Genomic DNA, 20042 nt, shown 5'->3' with positions numbered 1-20042 from the left:
ATGTTTTGCTCGTTACAGTTTACAGACTACACTTCTGTTGTTTTTAAGCCTAGTTGAGTTGTTTAAAGTGAAATTGAACTTCTCAAAACAAAGGTGGATATAACTAATAACTATAACTATTTTTAATTGGTGCCAAACTTGACTTCAAATCAAACTTCAATCAATCAACCAACTTATTTTCAATAAGTTTGATCAATTTCTATCGATCAGGGGTCCACTTAAAATAATCAGATCAGTTTGGCTTAGTTGTGCTGTCATCTCGTTTTTTTGAACTAGTTCTACAAGTTTTTAAAACGTTTTGCTTCATTTTGACACAAAATTATTTAGTCTTCCTTAATTTAAAAATCCTAGATATTTTGCTTCATTATGGCTTTGAAAAAAAAGGAAAAAATGCACAAGAGTCTCAGAATGCAGAAAGTGTCATGAAGTACAAAATATGTATTGTGTAGCAACGTGTAACAGTTTCCTGATGCTACTGATAAAATGTGAATGTGGTGAGAAGATTAAACCCCACAAGACCTAAAGCTTATAGAATCTAGTACTGTAGTAGAATAAAGGCTCCAAAACTTGTAAAGAGGTAAGGTCACGTGAGCACACAAAAGCATTACAATTACTGAATCTATCATTCACAGAGGAAGGTTTGGATGGTAAACATAATTAATGTTAAATATAATCCTTGTAATAAGCATAAAATAATAAAAAATGCTTTTTATATTTAGAAAAATTGATGCTGGGTCAAATTCTTGAAGTTGCACTTGTTAATAAAAAAGTATCATGGCACCGGATGTAAATTGGGACAAAATTGATGCTGTCTTGAAAGGGGCGGACAAAGAAGAAGATTTTGAAGAAGTTGCAGATATTTTTCGAGATTTGAATGAATCTGAGTACAGTGAAGATCCTGACAAATTAATTTTATTGTTCAAAAGTGCTAAAAAGATCCTTGATGTAAGATTTTTTATATTTTTAATCAGATTTTAAAAACAAAGTTTGTTGATTTATTTTTTCATTCAAATTGTCATGGTTAAAGTTGATGGTACAGTATTATATCTCTATAGTTCTGGAAATTCTGATAAGTTTTGTACCTTGGTGGAAAGTTTCAGGTTAAAAAGAAAAGTAAATGGGGAAACATGGATTCTGACATTTTAGGTCTTTTAATATTGTTTTTACGCTTGGCAATGCAGTATTAAATTAAATTTTTCTTATGGCAAGCAATAAATTATGTATACCTGTATAGTTTCATCTAATATTAATCTAAATATTCTTTATATTTACAGTATCGTGAAAAAGCTGTCACTGAGATTTTACAAGAACAGGAGGAAAAGTTGGAAGACAAAGATGCAGAAATTGAAGATTTGAAGAGAAATTTGGAAGATGAGAGAGTGAGACGATTAGAAGTTAACAAATCATGCTTTTGTTAAGCCTGTAGTTTAACCATTCTTACCTGTATAACGTTGCATATTGTTTTCCACTCAATGAACATAGTGGAGATATAGAGTTTTTATCCAGTGTAATGTAGGGTATCACATAAAGGTTTTGAAAAAAGAATGAGTATTGTTTCATCAATGCCTAATTACTAAATACTGTAGTCAATCTCTGTGTGCTGGTCAGTCACTGATGTGGCATGATTCGCATTATCGAAGATTGTGATGTCAAATAAGAAGTTTTGAACCGAACTCATGTCTAAATTTATTTTTGGATAAATCTTTGTCTAACTGATTGTTCTATCTTGTTGATGCAGAAGCTTGGAAGTGGAACCATACCACGCGATGCAGATTTTTATCGCATTGAGAATCGACGGCTGTTAGAACAAAAGGATTCTTACATGAACCAGAATGAGGAATTGAGTCGAGAAATTGCTTTAGTCAATGAGGAACGTAACAGGTTCGAACAAGAAGTCGAAAAAGCAAGAGTTGAAATTAAGGATCTGAAGGCTGAGGTTAGTGAATTGAGGCTTGTGTATAGATGACGTACTCGTTGTGTTTATATGTTCTTATCGTAATGTGTATAATTACGGTACCGTACTAAAACTGTTTCACCCTAAACTATATGTATCACACTATATATCGACGGTCGAAAACAAGAAAGTCGTAAGTGACATTTTGAGAAATTCCCTTTTTTGCATTTTCAAAACCTATGCACTTAGGGCTACCTACTACTATTTTACTACTATAGTCACAGATATTAATGCTCAAAGTAAAAGCATTAACGAAATTTAAACAAGAAAAAAAATGTTTTTTGGTGTTTTACTCCAAAGTGTAAAAATGCACTTACGACTTTTTTGTTTTCGTCCGTCGATATATATACTCATTCAAATTGAATCGTTTTTGGCCTTTTTGTATGTTTATTGTTTTATGAGTCATTTACATCTTCATGATGACTTTAGATTGTTGAGTTTTTAAAATTGCAATTTGGGTTCTGATCGATAGAATCAAGATCTTCGTATGAACCTCCGGGACTACCAAAGCATCATAGAGAAGCAGCAGGTTGAGAAGATAGGTGGAAGTGATTCAGATCCTAGGAGCAAGTTAAATGAAAGGAACAAGCAGGTTGCCGACTTGCTGACTCAGATAACGGTAATCAAATGATTTTTGTACTTTTACTTGTAAAATATAAACGACAGATGTTTAGTCTACTTCTTTGTTGAATCTTTGGTGATGAAAAGCCGTGATTAAATAACTTATACAAATCTGATAATGGATGGCCATCGTGTATATCTTACTGAGTATAATTACAAGTAGGCTTAACTTAACAAATCTTACCGACTGAGTTAGCTGAAGAATGTCTTTAACAGATTTATATGCACCAAAGTTGGTATGAGATAGACACTAATGTTTCACATTTACTACGGATTTATATTTTTGCATTTTATACGTTATTAATATTTTCGGTGGGTATCGTAAAGTCCATGTTGTTACCTCATACATGTACCTTAATTTTGATTTGAAAACTGTTCCAAAAAATTTCTAAGGAAAAAAAATCAACTGTATTGTTTTCAGAAACTGGAACAAATGAACCGTGAGTTGGAGTTGGATGCTAAAAAATTAAAGGAAGAGATGGAAAGTGGCCAAGAGGAGATGGAAAAAATGGCCGAAGAATATGAAAAGATGAGGAAAGTGATCGGGGCATCAGATCACTTTACTGATGACCTTCATCGACAAAATGCTCAACTCAAAATGCAGGTTTGTGGATGGATACAATGACTTAATTTTAAAGGAAACTTTGTGAGATATGTATAATTGTATATATTATGCATTTTAACAGTCGCATTACAGTACTTGAAAATTATTACTGGGTGTTTGTCCAAAAGATTAGGAAACGTTCTTCCCTAGAAGTAGGTACCTGAATGAGTATATTGGTCTGGGAGAAAAAAACCTCCACGTTTCAAACGAGGATAAACAGCCCAAAATTAAGAGCAATCAAAACGTTTATTGCCTTATCTCAAAGTCAAAAGATTGCCATTTGATGCATTTATGTTTTAAATATTTGCATCCACTAGGTGGTGCCCTCGAGATGCGACACATTGTTGCAGGCGATTTCCAAAGTTTCCAATCACTCGACGAGCAATATCTTGCGATATTGCTTGCACAATTACTCCGTTTTATTTCCAGGTTTCGGACTTGCGCGATCGCCTTCAAGGCAAGACAGAAGAGGATGACGTCATTGCTCAAGCCGTGAACGACAAAGTGGAAGAGTGGTCGCATAAACTGCGGGAACGTGACCAACAAAACGCTGAACAGCTTCGTGTTATTGAAGTTTTGCGCGGGAAAGTAGCCACAGCGAGTATCACGAAAGACCGAATGAACGTTGAAAGATTAACAAAGGTGAATGACTCCAAGTGAACCCAGTTTTTTTTTTTAAGAACTTACAGTATTGCACCAATCTGCTCCAGCCATTAACTTCAATGACGAAGTTTCGTCGGTGTATCAGCGCCGTCCCAATGATTGTTGCATCTGGAGATGTTCTTTATGTTGTCATATAACTTTATTGTTTGTCATTAACGTGTTGGAAACGAAAAAAGATAGTATTATACCAGATGCAATATAATCGATATACCAGCACGCCATAGAACGAGAAAATGACAACTTAACTGGTTTGTTGCTGCAAATTCGATTCTCATCTTATCAATATACTCAAGGTTGTCTGTGGTAGTGTTGTGTATCAACACAAATTTGAGGTTTAACCGACTGTCATGAAATATGTGGATTGATTGATTGAATCTTTATCCTCGGACTGGGAAAGCTTCTTGCAGAGCCTAATCCTGGCAGTTTCGCATACTTGTAGAGGCTTTGAGGCACTGGCGCAGGCCGGTCACCGAGATTGACAGAGTGAAGTTTCCGATTGGAGAAGTCTTGTTGGCGGGAATTATTCCATCCATTAGAATATTCCATCCATAGGATTTCAAACCATGCTTTTATTTCATATTAAAGTTGTGTCAGTATGAGTTAAACTCTCCTATTTGCTGCGTGAACCTTCTGCTTTCTTTACCTTGGTTCCCTCACTTCAACCATTTTTGAACTAAATTTCAGAAACTGGAAGAGAGCAAGGCGGAGGTCAAGCAGCTGCAGCTTGGCCTGAACCAGGCCGTTGGTGACCTGGAGGAGCAAACTGCCATTGTTGAGGATTTGAGGAAAGATAAGGGTACCAGCAGGGAGACCTTGGCTTACAAATCCCAGATCCGCAATCTGCAGGTAAAAAGAGAATCATGTTTATTTTAGGACTAGGTGTTTATTTCTGGTTTCCTTGTTGCACACTGCACAGCGATGCTCTGTGTTAGACTTTCAGATGCAGACATTCTGACTCAGTGGATTTATTTACTTATCCTTCCTATAGCATATCGTCATACCTGGCGTCGCTGAAACCATTTTATCAAATCTAGTCCCTCTATTAAATTACACCATTTCCATTTTTTTATTGACATATATCTCGGACAAAAAAAACTTTAACTACAAAAGTTGTTTTCTAGCAAGCCATTGAATTGGAAGTGATGGCAAAACCTTAAGTTTTTGAAGTGCATGCATGTTTTTTTGGGGGGCAAGGTACATGTCTGTTGGCCACAAGGCCCTGGCTAAGGCCACAAGATCTTGAAATAAACAACTTACAAAATAACTACCACAAATGCAATAAAATTGTAGTGATTTGAATTTAGAGGAACCCATCTTGGTACCCACAAACTATTGGATTACTATTCAAACGAGATTGAAACAAGTCATTTGGTATCGCCAAAATTCAAACAGATATTCTCAGTGTGAGAGTTTGTGTAACTGTTGTAATGGTGAACTCCATATTGGGCATAAGGAAAGCGAGTGGGTTTTTGACCATAGCCATACTGCACGGGAACTACCTCGGCTAGCTGAAGTCACAATATTTTGCATCGTTTTAATGTCTAACGACTTTAAGAAATGGAAAATTTTACTAGTTGAGATTAACATGCGAGAATCCTGCAACACAAATTCAATCTTTGCCTAGGTTTCAGTGTTTCCATTTCTTTTATCATTCAGGCTCAAGTGCAGAAACACGAAAATCTGGTTCGAGAAGCGGAGAGTCGACGAGCGGCTGCTGAGGCCGACGCTCAGGACAACGACCTCAAACTTACTGAAGCACTCAAGAGGATATCGTTGCTCGAGTCTGGCCAGTACGGCCTTACCGAAGCCGTCAATGAGATTAAAGGTGATGACAGCGTCACGCGTGATTAATTTCAAGCGATTGACTCACTTCATACTTATTGATAATATTACTTTAACCAACTTTGTTTCTTTATTTTCAAGTTTTTGTTTTGACGATTTTGTTTTAAAATATTCTCCATGCCTTCGATGGTGAATTTGCAGCACTTGTTTTTATAGAATATAACAGACAGGCAGTAAAAGTTTCCAAGTGTTGCGTCTTCTGTAGAAAGATTTTCATTTGTAACTACTAACACCTGATTAATAGTGATTACCGTCGTATGATCATCATCATTTTACTCCAGAATGCAAGAATGTGATCCGCATCCGCAACCAAGAGATCCGGGACTTGACCAAAGTCACTAACCAGCTGGAAGAGAAGATTAACGACGTAAGATTTCGTTGTTCTTCTGCAACGTCTTTATGATTGTTCCATTTTCAAATTTTTGTAACTCATTTGACAAAGCTCTTTTCCTCCTTTAGTTGTTAGAGGAAAATGAGGAATACAGAGAACGATTGGGAATTGATCCTCGAAACATGGATGACATCATCGATTTAAAGAAGTCGAGAGCTCTCCGTCAGCAGCAGTTCAGAGCCGAGAATCAGGTCCTCTTGAAGGAGATTGAAACTTTGGAAGAAGAGAGAATTACTCTGAAAAAGCAGGTTAATTAGCTACAGTATTTTTTTTAGTGATTTCTCTAAGAGCCATGTCCCCGAGATAAAACTTTTGTAAATCCAACAAAATATAGGTTGTATGCAATTATTTGTATAAAAATGGTTGCCTGTTCAATGTTCATTTTAAAAGCTTCCCTTTAAGACTGGCATAGTGTGTTTTAATGGCACGCATTGTAGCCTTGATGTCACATCTAGTTTCTTGCCCAGCCGTTCTTGGCTAAAATACATAAATGAAAGCCTCTAATTACTGAAAAATTAGCGTGGAACAGTGAAAACCAGTGTTGACTCTTGATATGGTGGTTGATATTCTTTTTGCTTTTCTATGGGATAAAAGTTGAATGTAGAAGCTCCTATCTCAATGGCATAATTTGATATCCATTATAAAGAAAGCCTTAGAAAGTGGTTTTTAACCTTTTAAACGTGACTCGCTTCCAGAAAAAAGTCTTGCGTGCTGAATTTGTAATACATAGGCTAGGATGACGCAATATGTTTCACGCCTGACGAAGAACTTTTCAATACCTCTTCATTTTGTATGATGAAAATTCAACATCCCTAGAGTCTTTGCTTGCTTCCCCAAAAACTCACTTCCACCTTACTTGGGTAGAGTAGCCTTGCGGTTAATCAAACCTCTAGTAAGTTTGAAATCAATATTCTGCACTTATGTCACCACCTGATCTAACGTAGATCCGTCGGCAAGCACAAACTCAAACGCAAAAAGCTATGACGGAAGGATTAAGTCCGGATGATATGGACGTCATTGATGAGTTCATACAAGAAATAGTACAGATGAGGAAAGAAGGAATAGTTGACAGAAGGTAAGATGAGTTATTTAAGTCTATTCAATATTTATAAAGTTGTTAATTTGGATCCCAAAAACTGCAAGACATGCCGTAATATCTTCTGCTTAGTGTCAAACCAATGCGGATGCTCGATTCAAAATGTTCAGCTGCTTGCAACATATTTTATTTTCGTTGAGTCAATACAATCCTTGTATCACCGTTGTTTACTAAAATTAAAACACTTCTTTATGTCAAATTATGATTTTAAACAATGGGAAGTAAAAAGGCAATTTTATCAAGAATCTTTGCTGACAGTGTGTCATTGCAGGCCATCAAGAACTTTTTCAAAACTTCGCTCCTCCAGCGTCCATCGGAGTTCCATGAGATCAGATGGCAGAGATGTGGAAATTGCTGCAATGGAAAGGAGAGTCGAAGAGGAAAGGATGGACAATTTGAGATTGCAACGAGTGAGTGCTTAATACAACATCATATCAACGATTACTGATGTTTAATAAAACGTAAACCAATCTATTGCTGAGTTATTCTTAATGGCAGTTTTGTACAAAAATCTCAATTGCGTGGTTTGTTGACAAATATTTGCGTAAAAAATGACGTCATCGAAAATGCGCCGTAATCAACGTCGCATCGAAGCAAACGTACTTCAAGTAACTGATGAAGTGCAGGTCATTGGTTAAGAGTCAGGTAATTGTACCTACGTACGAGAAGTACGCTACGCTTTCTTTTTTCGCAATTTCTAACAGTCAACACTGAATTAATCGCTGCACCGTTAAAACTAATGCTGATAGCGGATTATAGACCTTTGACTCAATATACATATAAAGTAATATAAAACAATATTAGCAATACATGATATAAGCGATATTTATACAGTATATTGGTTTGGCATCAGGCCATAAAAGAAATACATTATGAGTGGAATCGGCGTAGTGTTTAAGGAAGAGATAAACGCACGAACGTTTTATCGCGTTCTAGTGTGGTGGCAAAGATAACTCACTGTTAAAATCGCTGTTAATCCACTGATCACTCTTATCCACTGATTTTCTAATCGTTAATTTGGCTTCTAGTTTCTGAGTTTTTTAATTTCTTTTGCAAGACCACCAGACAAAATGTGGCAGAACTTGTCTTTTTGGTGCACGATTTATTTTCAAACATTTCCTCACTTCCCATTCACCATCTACAGGAGAAGGAGGAAATGATGCTTGAAAACTCTGAGCTGAAGCAAGCCATGAAGGACATTCTGGAAGAGTTAAGGAAACCGCAAACTGCTAACGTTTCCCGAGAGATCGTCCGCATCCCTTCCCTAGAGAAGCTCGTTGATGCGAGTTCTAAGTTTTCTGATATTTCTGATGTTCTTAATTTTCCTGATATGAACAGATAGATTTTCTCCAACTGATTAAAAAATAACACAACTTGAAAAAAAATTGACACCTAGCACAAAAAGTAATTAATATCGCAGTTTTTAACATTATTTTAATTTAACAAAACCATTAATTGGTATTTTAATTCCTGGTGAGGATGTCACGGATCAGTTTGTTTGTGTGTTAGGAATCCACATGCACAATAAATGGCATGATTGACATTAAATTGTAAGTGCACAAGAAGTCGTAAACTATACTTTTAAAACTGAATTGCAAAAATCTATTTCACTGCGCGATCCATAACAAACGATAAAGATCGCTTCAAGAGGATGCATTTTATTTTATATCGTTCCTTCTTTAGGCACTGGAGGCTCGGCAGGCCAGCAAGCACGGAGGAGGAACCTTCCTAAAGACGGAGGTTGATCAACTGACTGGACGCAACGAAGAGTTACGCAGTGAACTACGCAACATGCGAAATGAACATGCGACCTTGTCAGCTGATAACAAATCCTTGGACAAACAAGTAAGTTGCCTTACAGTTTTTTATTAATTAATTTATTTACTACACTTGTCTCTATTTTGATGATGTCTATGCTGTGTTCCCAACTATGCACACAGACCCAAGAAGTTTTTTTTATAACAAAGCAGCTCGTTTAGGAAGACATCTCTACTCATGTCTCCACCTATTTCCTGCCCTGCCTGTCTTTTTACGTTTTGTAGCCATAGTGTTTTATTGTTCCTGAAGAAAGAATTCTAATATCCAAACACGCTCAATCGCTCATAGACGGAAGTGACCACACCTGACAGGGTATAAGATGTAAGCGTCAACATCAACAACATAACCTCATCATTGCGTTATTGTTTGAATAATCTAGATTGGACGACTACAGTATTGCGCCAACAGCAAATGTAGGTAGATGACTGGTTAGACCTGGGGTATTTAATATTTATTAAAAAGGCATGGAGAATCAGCAGAGCCCTATTCATGGCATATGCATTTCGCTCTACAACTGTAGAGCATCATTAGTGCATAAAAAGCAAACATACGCAAGCATTACCTAAAACTATTACTAAGTAAATGAATCTGCAGTAGCCTAACTAAGAAACTGACCAAGACTAACTGGTACAATACTGCTTAAAAATTTATAGGCTACAGCAAATTGAAACTAAGCTACACGAACCTAACTACTAGACAAAATAATGATGAGAGACAATGCGCAAAAGCAAAGGCAAGGTTGAGAGTCGAATGACTAAAGTTAATGGCTTATTGGACCTCAATAAATAACTTGGGATATTATTAGTATGAATTACGAACTTTTAACTCTTCTTTTCGAAAAGGTTTCTTTATAATGTTTCGGCTTGTGTAGGTGAAGGAAATGCGCTCAGAACTGGAACTGGTTTCCAAGGTAGCCGAAAACGGGCGCCGCGTTGCCATGGCAACCCTACCGTTGCCGAGCAACGGCGAGCACACCTCAGATGACATCATCAACGCGTTGAACGAGCAGCTCATACAGGTAAGAAGTTTCTCTCAAACGTCTCCTTCTGTCCAACTAAAGCCGATGCCTGAACGCCACCAAGCAGCACATCCTAATGTCTTTCTGTGTATTACGCAGCAATATTGACAATAGTCACTTTAGTTCAGTTCAGCAAACAAATCGACCTTAATCCCTGATAGATATTATTTTGTCGCACTACTCATTACCTAATAAGCAAGTCTATCTAAGCTTTACAAACCGTTTAAAACGCTTCTAATATTCCAAACTTAAAGAGACTTTCAATTCACTTTACAGGTTTTAGAAAGCAACAACAAAAATGATAAGAATGCTTCGTCGATGAAAGAAGCCTTGGAGAACTCCAGGAGACAACTGCAGGTTCTCAGACATCAAACACATTTGCTTTACAAAGGTTAGTGCTTCAAGTTTAATTAAAGAATAATTCTTTGTCCATTTAAAGCCTTAAAAATACTCCTTTACACTGGGTACAGAAGTTGTTGCTACACACTAGCCCAGGCTTTGTCAAATTCTCACCATGAAGCGTGACCCAGAAGTTTATTCCTTGTTGAAGCTGCTGGGATAAATTTTATAGAAAAGGGATCTTTTTGATCTGGTAGTTTTGCACTCACCGGACTCCTATTGCTTCAAGACGAGTTATCTCGTTGTGAATGGCAGTGGACTATCATATATTTAATTGTGCCCTAGATTTTGTTTCGTACTTTGAAGCTATTCCAAATGGCTCCGTTACTTAACTTATCTACTCTTAGAACATCACGCTGAAGGAGAAAAATGGAGCTTAGAGAAGAAGTCGTGGGAAGACGGAAAGATGAAAATGCAAGAGAGGATTGAAAGGGATTCTGTCCGTTTGGATGAATACGAGGTAAAACTTTTTTGAAGGTTGTTTTTACATCTAAGTAACGTTTGTGAAAGTTTTGACAAAGTTAGATGTTTTGTGTCACTACGATTGATTTTAAAAGCAAGAAACTAGAAATTCACTCGCAGGTTATTGTTGTTAAGTGTATTCCCTTAACCTCACAACAATCGCTACATGGAAACAATCGGCCACCACCATTAGTGAAGACCAAACAGATGTTTGAGGATGGTGACGTCACCATATAAGTTTTAACTCATGTACTGTAAACCTTCAGTTTCAAGCTAACCTTATGACTCTGACTTTTTTTCCAGAGGTTACTGTCTTCTTTACAGTCCAATCCGGATGATATGAAGAGGAGGTTGGCCGAAACATCCCGCAAAGTCTCACTCCTCCGCGTCAATGAGAAGACTTTGATCAGGCGTCACAAGAGTAAGATATTTGCTGCCATCGTTATATATTGGAATAATTTCCTTCAAAATGAAAGCCTCTTTTGATGCTTAAATCAGACGGTAGCTTTCCACTTGAAAAAGCTCACTTGAAAAAGTTTGAAACAGTGACCTTAATCCCGTCACCGAAGTTGACAGTGTAAAGTTCCCGTTTGTAGTTGCAATGTTGTTGCTTGCAAACTTTCATTTTCCCCTGTTTTGCTCCCAAAGACTTCAGGATACAACTCCCTTGTATTGTATACAACCATGCGCTGTTGCAAAGATGACGTTTTGTTTCTTACAACTTCCAGCGTTGGAAGCGTCTGAGGACTTACTGACGAATGACAACAACCGGTTGAAGAAGGAAATTGGGCTGATAGAGAAAGCAGTATCGGAAAGGATTGGATACCTTGAAAGATACAAGGCGATGGCTTCCTTCAAACTAGGTTTGTTGGTTAATTTTAAATTAACAGTCAGTGTTCGTAACTTCTTATGATGGTCGAAGCTGAAATAGGCTCGCCTCGTGAATATGAAGATAATTTGATGCAGCAGAAACTTATGCTAATTTATTTATGAAAAGAGAGTTAATTTGATGCAAAGCCCCAGTTACTCCGAAACAAAAGGCTTTTTTACTATGTTGTGGCCGTCTAAGTAACTTCAAGTTTTCTAAACTGCGGTGAGAGTCTTGCAACTAAAAGCCTTACGAGCATTGTTTGAACGAAAAAAACACCGCTTTATGAGGAATGAACTGCCGTCACCGTTAAGTCTAGGAATATATTCTTTCGGTTAAGATGATACCAAGAAAGTACGTCATAATGGCAGCGACGCATTTGTCGTCACAGAGTCGATGCAGAAAGCGTTGGAAGGAAGTATACCGGAGGTGGAGCTGTCCACCATGAATCGCAGGTTCGATGAACTGACCGCCAAGTACCGAGACCTTCTGCAGAAAGAAAACAATTTTGTTGCAAAGAACGTTAAAATTGAAACGATGAAGGCAAGTTCTTTTAAAGTAAAAAATTCCCTGAGGAATTTTCTGTTCATTGATTTTCCCCATAAATCCACTAATATTGTGTGATGGCACTGCGTAGTATGATGCGAATATTACCAAATAACTGAGTGACAAAAATCCTTAAAAATTACTATAACTATCACACTAGCAGCTTATACATTCTGAAAGGGTTTTATATGAACAAGTGATCTTTGGACACTTGCCTGATTGTTCAGTAACTGTGTCGCTTAACAGCCTAATAGCGCTTGTAGGATTTTGGTCGATCAACGAAAAACGCAATAAAAGCCACATTTTCATACATAAAATGTAAGCTGTATAATATCGTATCTAAGGTTTAGAAGTCAACGGTACCACCGATTATATTCACACAGCGACCACCTATGCAGCCAATTGATCTTTTTTAACCAATCAAGCAGATTTTCTTCGTGTGAATACAAGGTTCGGTTTCGACAGTCCTTGTTTCGCATTTTCATGCTACTGACAGGGGTGACCGCTGTTCTGCAGAAGATCTTTCCTGCACATGTCCATTGTTCATATTTTCATTCTACATTTAGGAGGAACTGAAGATCGCCATGGAGCGCTCTGAAGTCCTTAAAGAAGAGTTGTCAATAGAAAAAGAAAAGAGACACGCTCTGGAGGAAGCAATGAAGAGGAGCAACATCTCTTCGTTATCACCAAGAAGTAACACCTCCATCTCCAAAGATGTAGAATCGGCTTTGAAAAAGGTCAGCTGGTTGATGTTGTTTATGTATTGAGCTGCGCTCTCTAACGTGTTTGTTGGTTCATAAACTGATTGTAACTGAAAGGATTGTGATCATATCTGCATATCAGGAATGGCATAATGCTTCACGACGTGTGTTCATGCCAAATTATTTCTCAAGACTTCACAAAGATTATACAAACCAAAATTTTGAATGACACGGTGCTTGATTTAGTTTTTGGCGGTAATACCGTAAGTTTGAACTGGCACAAAATTAATCTAATATAGGCTAATCAGGTGTAAACTAGTCTCTTATGAAATAATCTTCTACTGCACTGATATACGCACTCGTCATATCATAGGATTATGACCAGCTAATCTATTAATGAAAATAATCAAAATATGAACGAACTTGCGATTTAAAATACTTAGTGGACAACAGTATGATGAACTACCACAAATGAGATGAAACTGCTGTGAAGGATGTAGATGTAGTAGAACCACATTTTTACGAAGTTCTGTTACAATTATATAATCGGCATTGAAGAAAGCATGCCGATCGCTGCGACCTGGATCGATCGGTGCAATCGGCAACGTTATTTCACGCGCTAGACAGCAAGAGGTGACATGTTTTATTGTGGACGGAAGCTGAAGTTTTTTGGGTTTTTTCATCACGGATGAAGTCACTTTGGATTAGTCCTCAAGAAGAGTTTCAATAAAGAAGCTTTTTTATAAGCATGTTACATTCTTTTGGTGTAATCAAGGTGAAATGACAAGATATTGTAAGTAACAAATCTAAATTTGCTCTCATGTTTCATGAGGATGCGACTGACTTCTTCAAGAAGTTACATCAGGAAATGATAACTGTCAGCATATCTTTGAATGCAAATCATCCACGTTACTGAAAACGACTAAGCAGCAAAACTCAAACTCAAGCAAAACTTAATGATTGAAAGCGAAATATCTCATAAATCACAACAAAAGAAAAAAGTCAAATTTAATTTTTTTTTAAGCAAACAATTTCACTGATTATATGCATGTATTGTAGAGTCAAATGCAACGAAGCACATGATTCAGTCTTCCAGCAGTGCCGGTCTTTGGGGTGTGCAAACCGTGCGATCGCACAGGGCCCGCAATTTACTCAGAAAATGCAGTAATTTTGTCATTTTTAATGGAAAAATTCAACAAGTGAATTCAACAAAGGAATTAGCAACAAGAAAACATAGAGGCTCAACGAATTCAACCTATTTCGTCCCCTGAACAATTCGTACCCTGAAAAGATCGAGAAAAAAACACGACATAGCCGAATTCGCTGATCGGAGTTGCCGCAAACATTTCAAAATTTCTCGATCTTTTCAGGGGACGAAATAGATCGAAATTTGATTTTGTTACACGATTTCAGGGGACGAAATGGGTTGCATCCAGACTCAACATAGAGACATAGCTTTATTTCCGAAAAATGCCAAAGAAAGCATGATCTTATCCTTTTGCTATGCCACCGGACAGCACCATTTTACAGTAATATTCATACCTAAATTTTTGTTGAACATGCTCTCAGAATGCTCCAAATTCAAAGTAATTTTTCAAAATTTTTTGGAGGAGGCCCCCCAGACCCCCGCCGCTGGTTGTCGCCTTCGGCGATCACGCCGCCACCACTGCTCCTCACCTTTCAAAGTACCTAGCTACCCTACTCAAGTGGATCATTGTCATTGGGGCCCGCAAAGCATATTCCGCACAGGGCCCGAAATACCCTAAGACCGGCACTGCTTCCAGTTTGCTACGGCAAGCGTTGTACTGAATTGCTGAGCTGAATTCGTGTCACGTGAGTTCAGACGCATTGAAGGAGTATCAAAAGCGGGCAAAAACTTGTTTGTTTACAACTAGTTTTAAAAAAAATTGTTTTACATTGATTGAAGGCCTGAATATGTTGAATCTATGTAAAAGAAGCTGATTTACTTAGTTAACAAGTTTCACATAGTGAACAAGGCCAAAAAGCCGACAAAATTAAAAAAAAAAAAGCGATGGAAACGTCAGGATGCGGTAAGCGCAAGACAAGAGCCGACGCAGACTGACCAATGGTTTTACTTCAATCGGTTTCCGAAAAGTATGCGTATCCACAGAAAGCGTGATGTTTCTTCCCAGCCAGCAACCCAGTCATTTTTTACACTAATTCAACGTCTGCAGACGTCTATCAATGGCTCTAAGCATGAAAGAAAACAAAATGTTTTCTAAAGTTTCTTCCAACCTAGAAGTGGCTTGTTTACGTCGTTTGACGAAATGGTATAAAAAAGGCAACTTTGCTAGTTGGGTTGTGAGGATTTTAAGTTAGTTGTGTTGTAGTCTTGTAGATATGTTACCCTTACCGTATCTATCATCATGAACTATGCTTGAACTAAATGAGATCTTGAATCTGGATCTCATCAGTGCAGAATGACTTTTCAATTTCAACACCAAAAAACTCTCGGCCAGTATTCTGTGTCCGTATAAAATGCTGTGAAACAACGATTTTAAGTTGACAGCAATGGTATGAAACGACTGGTTTCGTAAAACGGGTTTATCAATCAAAATAATCTTCATCTGCAATGAATAGGAATGGTTAATTTTCATTACCTGCGCTTTACAACAAAATGTTACAAACTCCTACGTGCAGTCGGTTGGCTTAATTTGTTTAATTTTGGTTGCAAACCGTGCAGCGATGCATGAAGATTTTAACTTTTCATAATTTTCGCCTTTCACTCAACTTACAGTGCTTCAGCTCTTTTTAGTTTGGGTTAGTAACCACTTAACTTTTCTCTTGTACTGTAATTCATGCAATATTTCGTTTTGATTGTGAAGTTCATTTGTTTATGTTTTGTTTGTTTTTGACTGCATGGCTGTGTTCATATACTGTGCCATATGCTAGACAAGTTGTCATGACTTGACATAACTCCTTGAAGAAATCAGTCGTGTCTGCTTAACGAAACGTTAGAATAAACAGATTGTCACTTAAAAGAATTTTGCGATTGTGCGACACGGTTAATCAGAACAATATAGCGTGTTCTAAAACGCGGGTTAACAGTTAATGCTTTTGTGTTTTGTTAATGATTAGGTTTTGTTTATGATTAGGTGATTATTGAAATGTAAGGTTACTGTTTAGAGTTGGCCAGGGTAGAGCAGCAAACAAGAAATTGTTTAATTGTTTAGGCTACGCTACATGTTGCACTAAAAATGTCAAACTAATTTACAGCACAAGCTTTAGCAGTTTTTATTGAAGCAACAATAACTAGGTTACAAAGAAATAACCCGAAGGTATGTGGCTTCTGTGGAACCCAAACCGCTGTGTTTACAGACTGAAAAAGTTGTCTGCAAATCTTGATATTGACGCAGGTTTACGGTTTAATGTTTTCGATTGTAATTGTACTGCTGCTGACTGTAAACTAATCTATTTACTGGGTGGTGTTGAGTGGAGAGCTGTCTTGTAAGTTGCTCAATTGCACACAAGAGTTAAACCACCGTTGTTAGCCTAGGTCTTGTGCTCCATTGTGTACCAAGTCAAGTGTTATTTTTGCAACAAAGCTTTCATACAAACATCAACTGCATACGTTCCTATAATGGTTTGAGTATCTAACTAACTATAGTTATCTCAAGTCTAGTAAATTTGAAAGTATTTGAAGCATTAAGAATTCAAAGTGATGATAGATAGTGTAAGTATGCAGAAACGCTCAATCGCAAGAGTCTTTCATTTGAAAAGGCGTTATTGGATGAAATCATTTGAATGTTGTTCTATACGTGGTGGTGCAGCACTGGTTGTAACGCAGTCAATGACACCTTTTTTGTTACTAAAAGATTTGCTCTCGCAATTTTTATTCATCTTTGTTCTCATTTATGGCAAGTCTTCGGTTGACTGCGTTTTATCTTTGTTGGAAACTTGTGCTGAAGTTATTGAGTAGAAAAGTTTTCTGTGTTGAAAAATTGTCACCGCTTCGTCTAATTTTGTCTACACACGCACTTGGTCTTTGTTTGTTTGTTTGTTTGTTTATCTTTATCCTGCATTGCGGGAAAGCGGACTTGAGCGCTATGCATCGGTGTACGCCTTCCGACATACACCTGACCCACGCTGCAGCCGACGGCAATGTCTGTTTCCGGTTGTCTACTCTACTTATGACGTAAATTTGGTACTACCCATTACTCGAAATCGATCACTAGGTAGAGGCAATTATCGTAAAGTTTCTTGCCCAGAGAAACAACAGCAAGTGCGGGTGGCTGGAGTCGAACATGCAGGCTCTCGACTGCGAGCCCAACGCGCTAACCACTCGGCCACGGCTGCCGACTCCTAGGGCAACCAAAAGTCAATAAAGTCAAAATTTTTCTGCCTTGTTCAAAGTTTATAAAACGTCCATAAATTAAATTTCAGGCTGATACGAAGAGAGGTTTCAAAGTTATTAAGTAAAAAAAAAGTCAAATTTAATGGTTAGGTCAAAATTTTCTTTTAACGTAGTTTTTCTTCTCTCTATTGATATTTTATTAAAGCTACACAGATACTGATTTTTTGTTGCAATTTCTGTTGCAATTCTGACGTAATTATCCATTTGTTGCAATTTCTGAGGTAATAATCTTGTTTCGCCCAGTACTGACGATTGAATATTACCCAACTACCCTGCTGTTAATGAGTTGGTTGCCAGGGTAAAAGCAGTGACCATTAAAAACAGGTCAAAAAGAGCTAGTTTTACTTCCATTGGCCCAGCTCTCTAGCCAATTGTAACTAGATGGGGCACTTGGTTGAAAGCTGCTTTCTATTATTTAAAAAGTTTATCAGAAGTAAGAAATATTGTGGAAGGCTTCCATGATGGTGGTGTCTTGATGCGGCGTGCTCAAGATGCTGTCAAAGCTCCCAATTTAGCTACTCACCTTGTAGAAATGGAGGAGCAGTACAGTGCAGTTTGATATAATTCAGAAGATGGAAGACAGCCGTTACACCATTCAAGAAGCATACCAGAAAATGACGTCCCTTGAATTTGGTGTTGATGGCTGCCAAATTGGAAAATATATTCAAGTAAGAATCTCAAGGAATGACATCAAGTGCATTGTGAAAATGGGACGAGATGATATTTCACCACATTTATATAGCCCGCTGAGAAACTCCCAAGCAACTTCTGTATCAGTAGAAAGGAGCTTCTCCATTTTAGGAAAAATTTGGCAAGAGACAGGAACTTCAAAGGCGATAATGTGAAACATTCCTTGATGTTGAAGTAGCCTATAATGCTGCAGAACCCTCTCAGTAATTTCAGGATATTTAAAGACACTCCATAATATATTTATCTTTTGCAGTTTTTCGAGTGACTTTCATTACCTGTTCGTTAGCTGTGGTGTCGTTGAGTCTTCCACATTTTTCTTTTATTTCATTAGAAAAAGAAGATATCTTTACCTAATGGTTTGATTTCGGCAGCAGTGGCCGAGTGGTTAGCGCGTTGGGCTCGCAGTCGAGAGCCTGCATGTTCGACTCCAGCCACCCGCACTTGCTGTTGTTTCTCTGGGCAAGAAACTTTATGATAATTGTCTCTACCCAGTGATCGATTTCGAGTAATGGGTAGTACCAAATTTAAGTCCTAAGTAGAGTAGACAACCGGAAACAGACATTGCAGTCGGCTGCAGCGTGGGTCAGGTGTACGTCGGAAGGCGTACACCGATGCATAGCGCTCAAGTCCGCTTTCCCGCAATGCAGGATAAAGATAATAAAACAAAACACAAACAATTTCTAATATGCTTTGTATTTCGCATTTGGGTTGCAAACGCAGAATGTTATTGGTCAAAATTAGGTCAAAATTTGTAAATTATAAAGTCAAAATTTCAAATTTTTAGGTCAAAAATTTGGTTGCCCTAGTAATGACAATGAATTTCAAAGCAATACTGCAATTGCAAATTTTAGCGATACAAGTGTGATCTACAATCAAGTACAAAGTTGTGGGCAACTTCCATATTCAAAGCGTCTGCAGAGGTTGAATCAATGTAAAAAAAAAACGATTGATTTGCTGTCTGGGTTATTGCAGGCGATGAGCATACACCAAAGAAAATTTTTCGTAGAAAACTTTAGGTTGTTTTTGTTTTATATATCATTTTAAGCAATATAACATAGTTTATCATAACATTAGAAGCCGTGTAGCCATATCCGCTGTGAAATAATATTCCTTCCTGGTGGCGATGTGCAGCACGATACGCTCATGTATTGAGGCGTCAAAAAATGAGAGGTTTTTGTTTTGATTTGACAACGTTGTGCATTACTTCGTTTTTCTGTTGTACCAATACCACTGTCACTCTACGTGGAAGCTCTACAACGGATTTTGCTTATGTGCTGCAGTTTTGGCAGAGTACCAGTTTGAGGAATGGATCGTATTTGGCGTTCGCTGTCTGGGGTACCTTCGCTTGCATATGTATCATTCATGAAATTTGTAGAATGTCAGCTTATCTAGAAAAATGAAGGAAATTAAAAGGAATCCCTCTTAAAACTGCACTGTGGGTGCTTCAGCCCGGCTGTACGTCTAAGTAATTAATACATGTGAAAAGCTAAAGAATCATAGATTTGTTAGTAGACTGTATCATAGATTTAATAGTCTAGTTTGTAAGACTAAAAAGATAGAAATTGGTTTAAAAGTTCGAAATCAGTGTCGTCCAACCCACCCTACACCAAAAGTTTCAAAGTGGCTATTGAACTCTCAGCATTGACCATCAGTTTGTGTTAGCTCGCGTTTGCAGCTGCTTGTGTGTTGACTGTTGATGTAAATGATTGCTTAGCATCTCAATCATGTTATGGAGGGAAAATGATGAAAAAATACCTTCATGGAATTGGAATGCTATGCGTCCCCAGGTCAGGATAATTTGAAAGAGGCAATCTCTGGTCACAGACTATTGCGTGTTCCAATAAACAATCTGAATAAACGATCACAATACTTTATCTTGTATCAAGTTGCCCTGTATGAAGTTGATGAAACCTCAACGTTGTTCAACGAACTGCCGTGGTCCTGCAAGTATAACCGAACGCAGGGATTGATCTAACGGTGATTTGAAGGTGTTG

General features: G+C 37.7%; 1 protein-coding gene across 1 annotated transcript in view; it reads left to right on the top strand.

Annotated features, from left to right (window-relative positions):
* The first annotated feature begins 724 nt into the window (after positions 1-724).
* LOC145772652 (centrosomal protein of 290 kDa-like) overlaps positions 725-20042 on the top strand; it is a 68992-nt gene continuing 49674 nt past the window's right edge. The window contains exons 1-21 of the mRNA XM_082584519.1: positions 725-945; positions 1275-1379; positions 1739-1936; positions 2427-2573; positions 2997-3179; positions 3609-3821; positions 4527-4688; positions 5499-5667; positions 5966-6051; positions 6144-6323; positions 7020-7150; positions 7443-7581; positions 8316-8453; positions 8855-9016; positions 9861-10007; positions 10284-10398; positions 10754-10866; positions 11172-11289; positions 11597-11731; positions 12128-12279; positions 12849-13019. Coding sequence (XP_082440645.1) covers positions 775-945; positions 1275-1379; positions 1739-1936; positions 2427-2573; positions 2997-3179; positions 3609-3821; positions 4527-4688; positions 5499-5667; positions 5966-6051; positions 6144-6323; positions 7020-7150; positions 7443-7581; positions 8316-8453; positions 8855-9016; positions 9861-10007; positions 10284-10398; positions 10754-10866; positions 11172-11289; positions 11597-11731; positions 12128-12279; positions 12849-13019 — 3135 coding nt within the window. The 5' untranslated portion in view covers positions 725-774. The remainder of the gene's footprint in view (positions 946-1274; positions 1380-1738; positions 1937-2426; positions 2574-2996; positions 3180-3608; positions 3822-4526; positions 4689-5498; positions 5668-5965; positions 6052-6143; positions 6324-7019; positions 7151-7442; positions 7582-8315; positions 8454-8854; positions 9017-9860; positions 10008-10283; positions 10399-10753; positions 10867-11171; positions 11290-11596; positions 11732-12127; positions 12280-12848; positions 13020-20042) is intronic.

The sequence above is a fragment of the Aplidium turbinatum genome, chromosome 6 (assembly GCF_918807975.1).
Source record: "Aplidium turbinatum chromosome 6, kaAplTurb1.1, whole genome shotgun sequence".
Lineage (NCBI taxonomy): Eukaryota > Metazoa > Chordata > Ascidiacea > Aplousobranchia > Polyclinidae > Aplidium > Aplidium turbinatum.
Note: the sequence above shows the minus strand (reverse complement) of the source record. Positions and strands in the feature narration are given on the sequence as shown.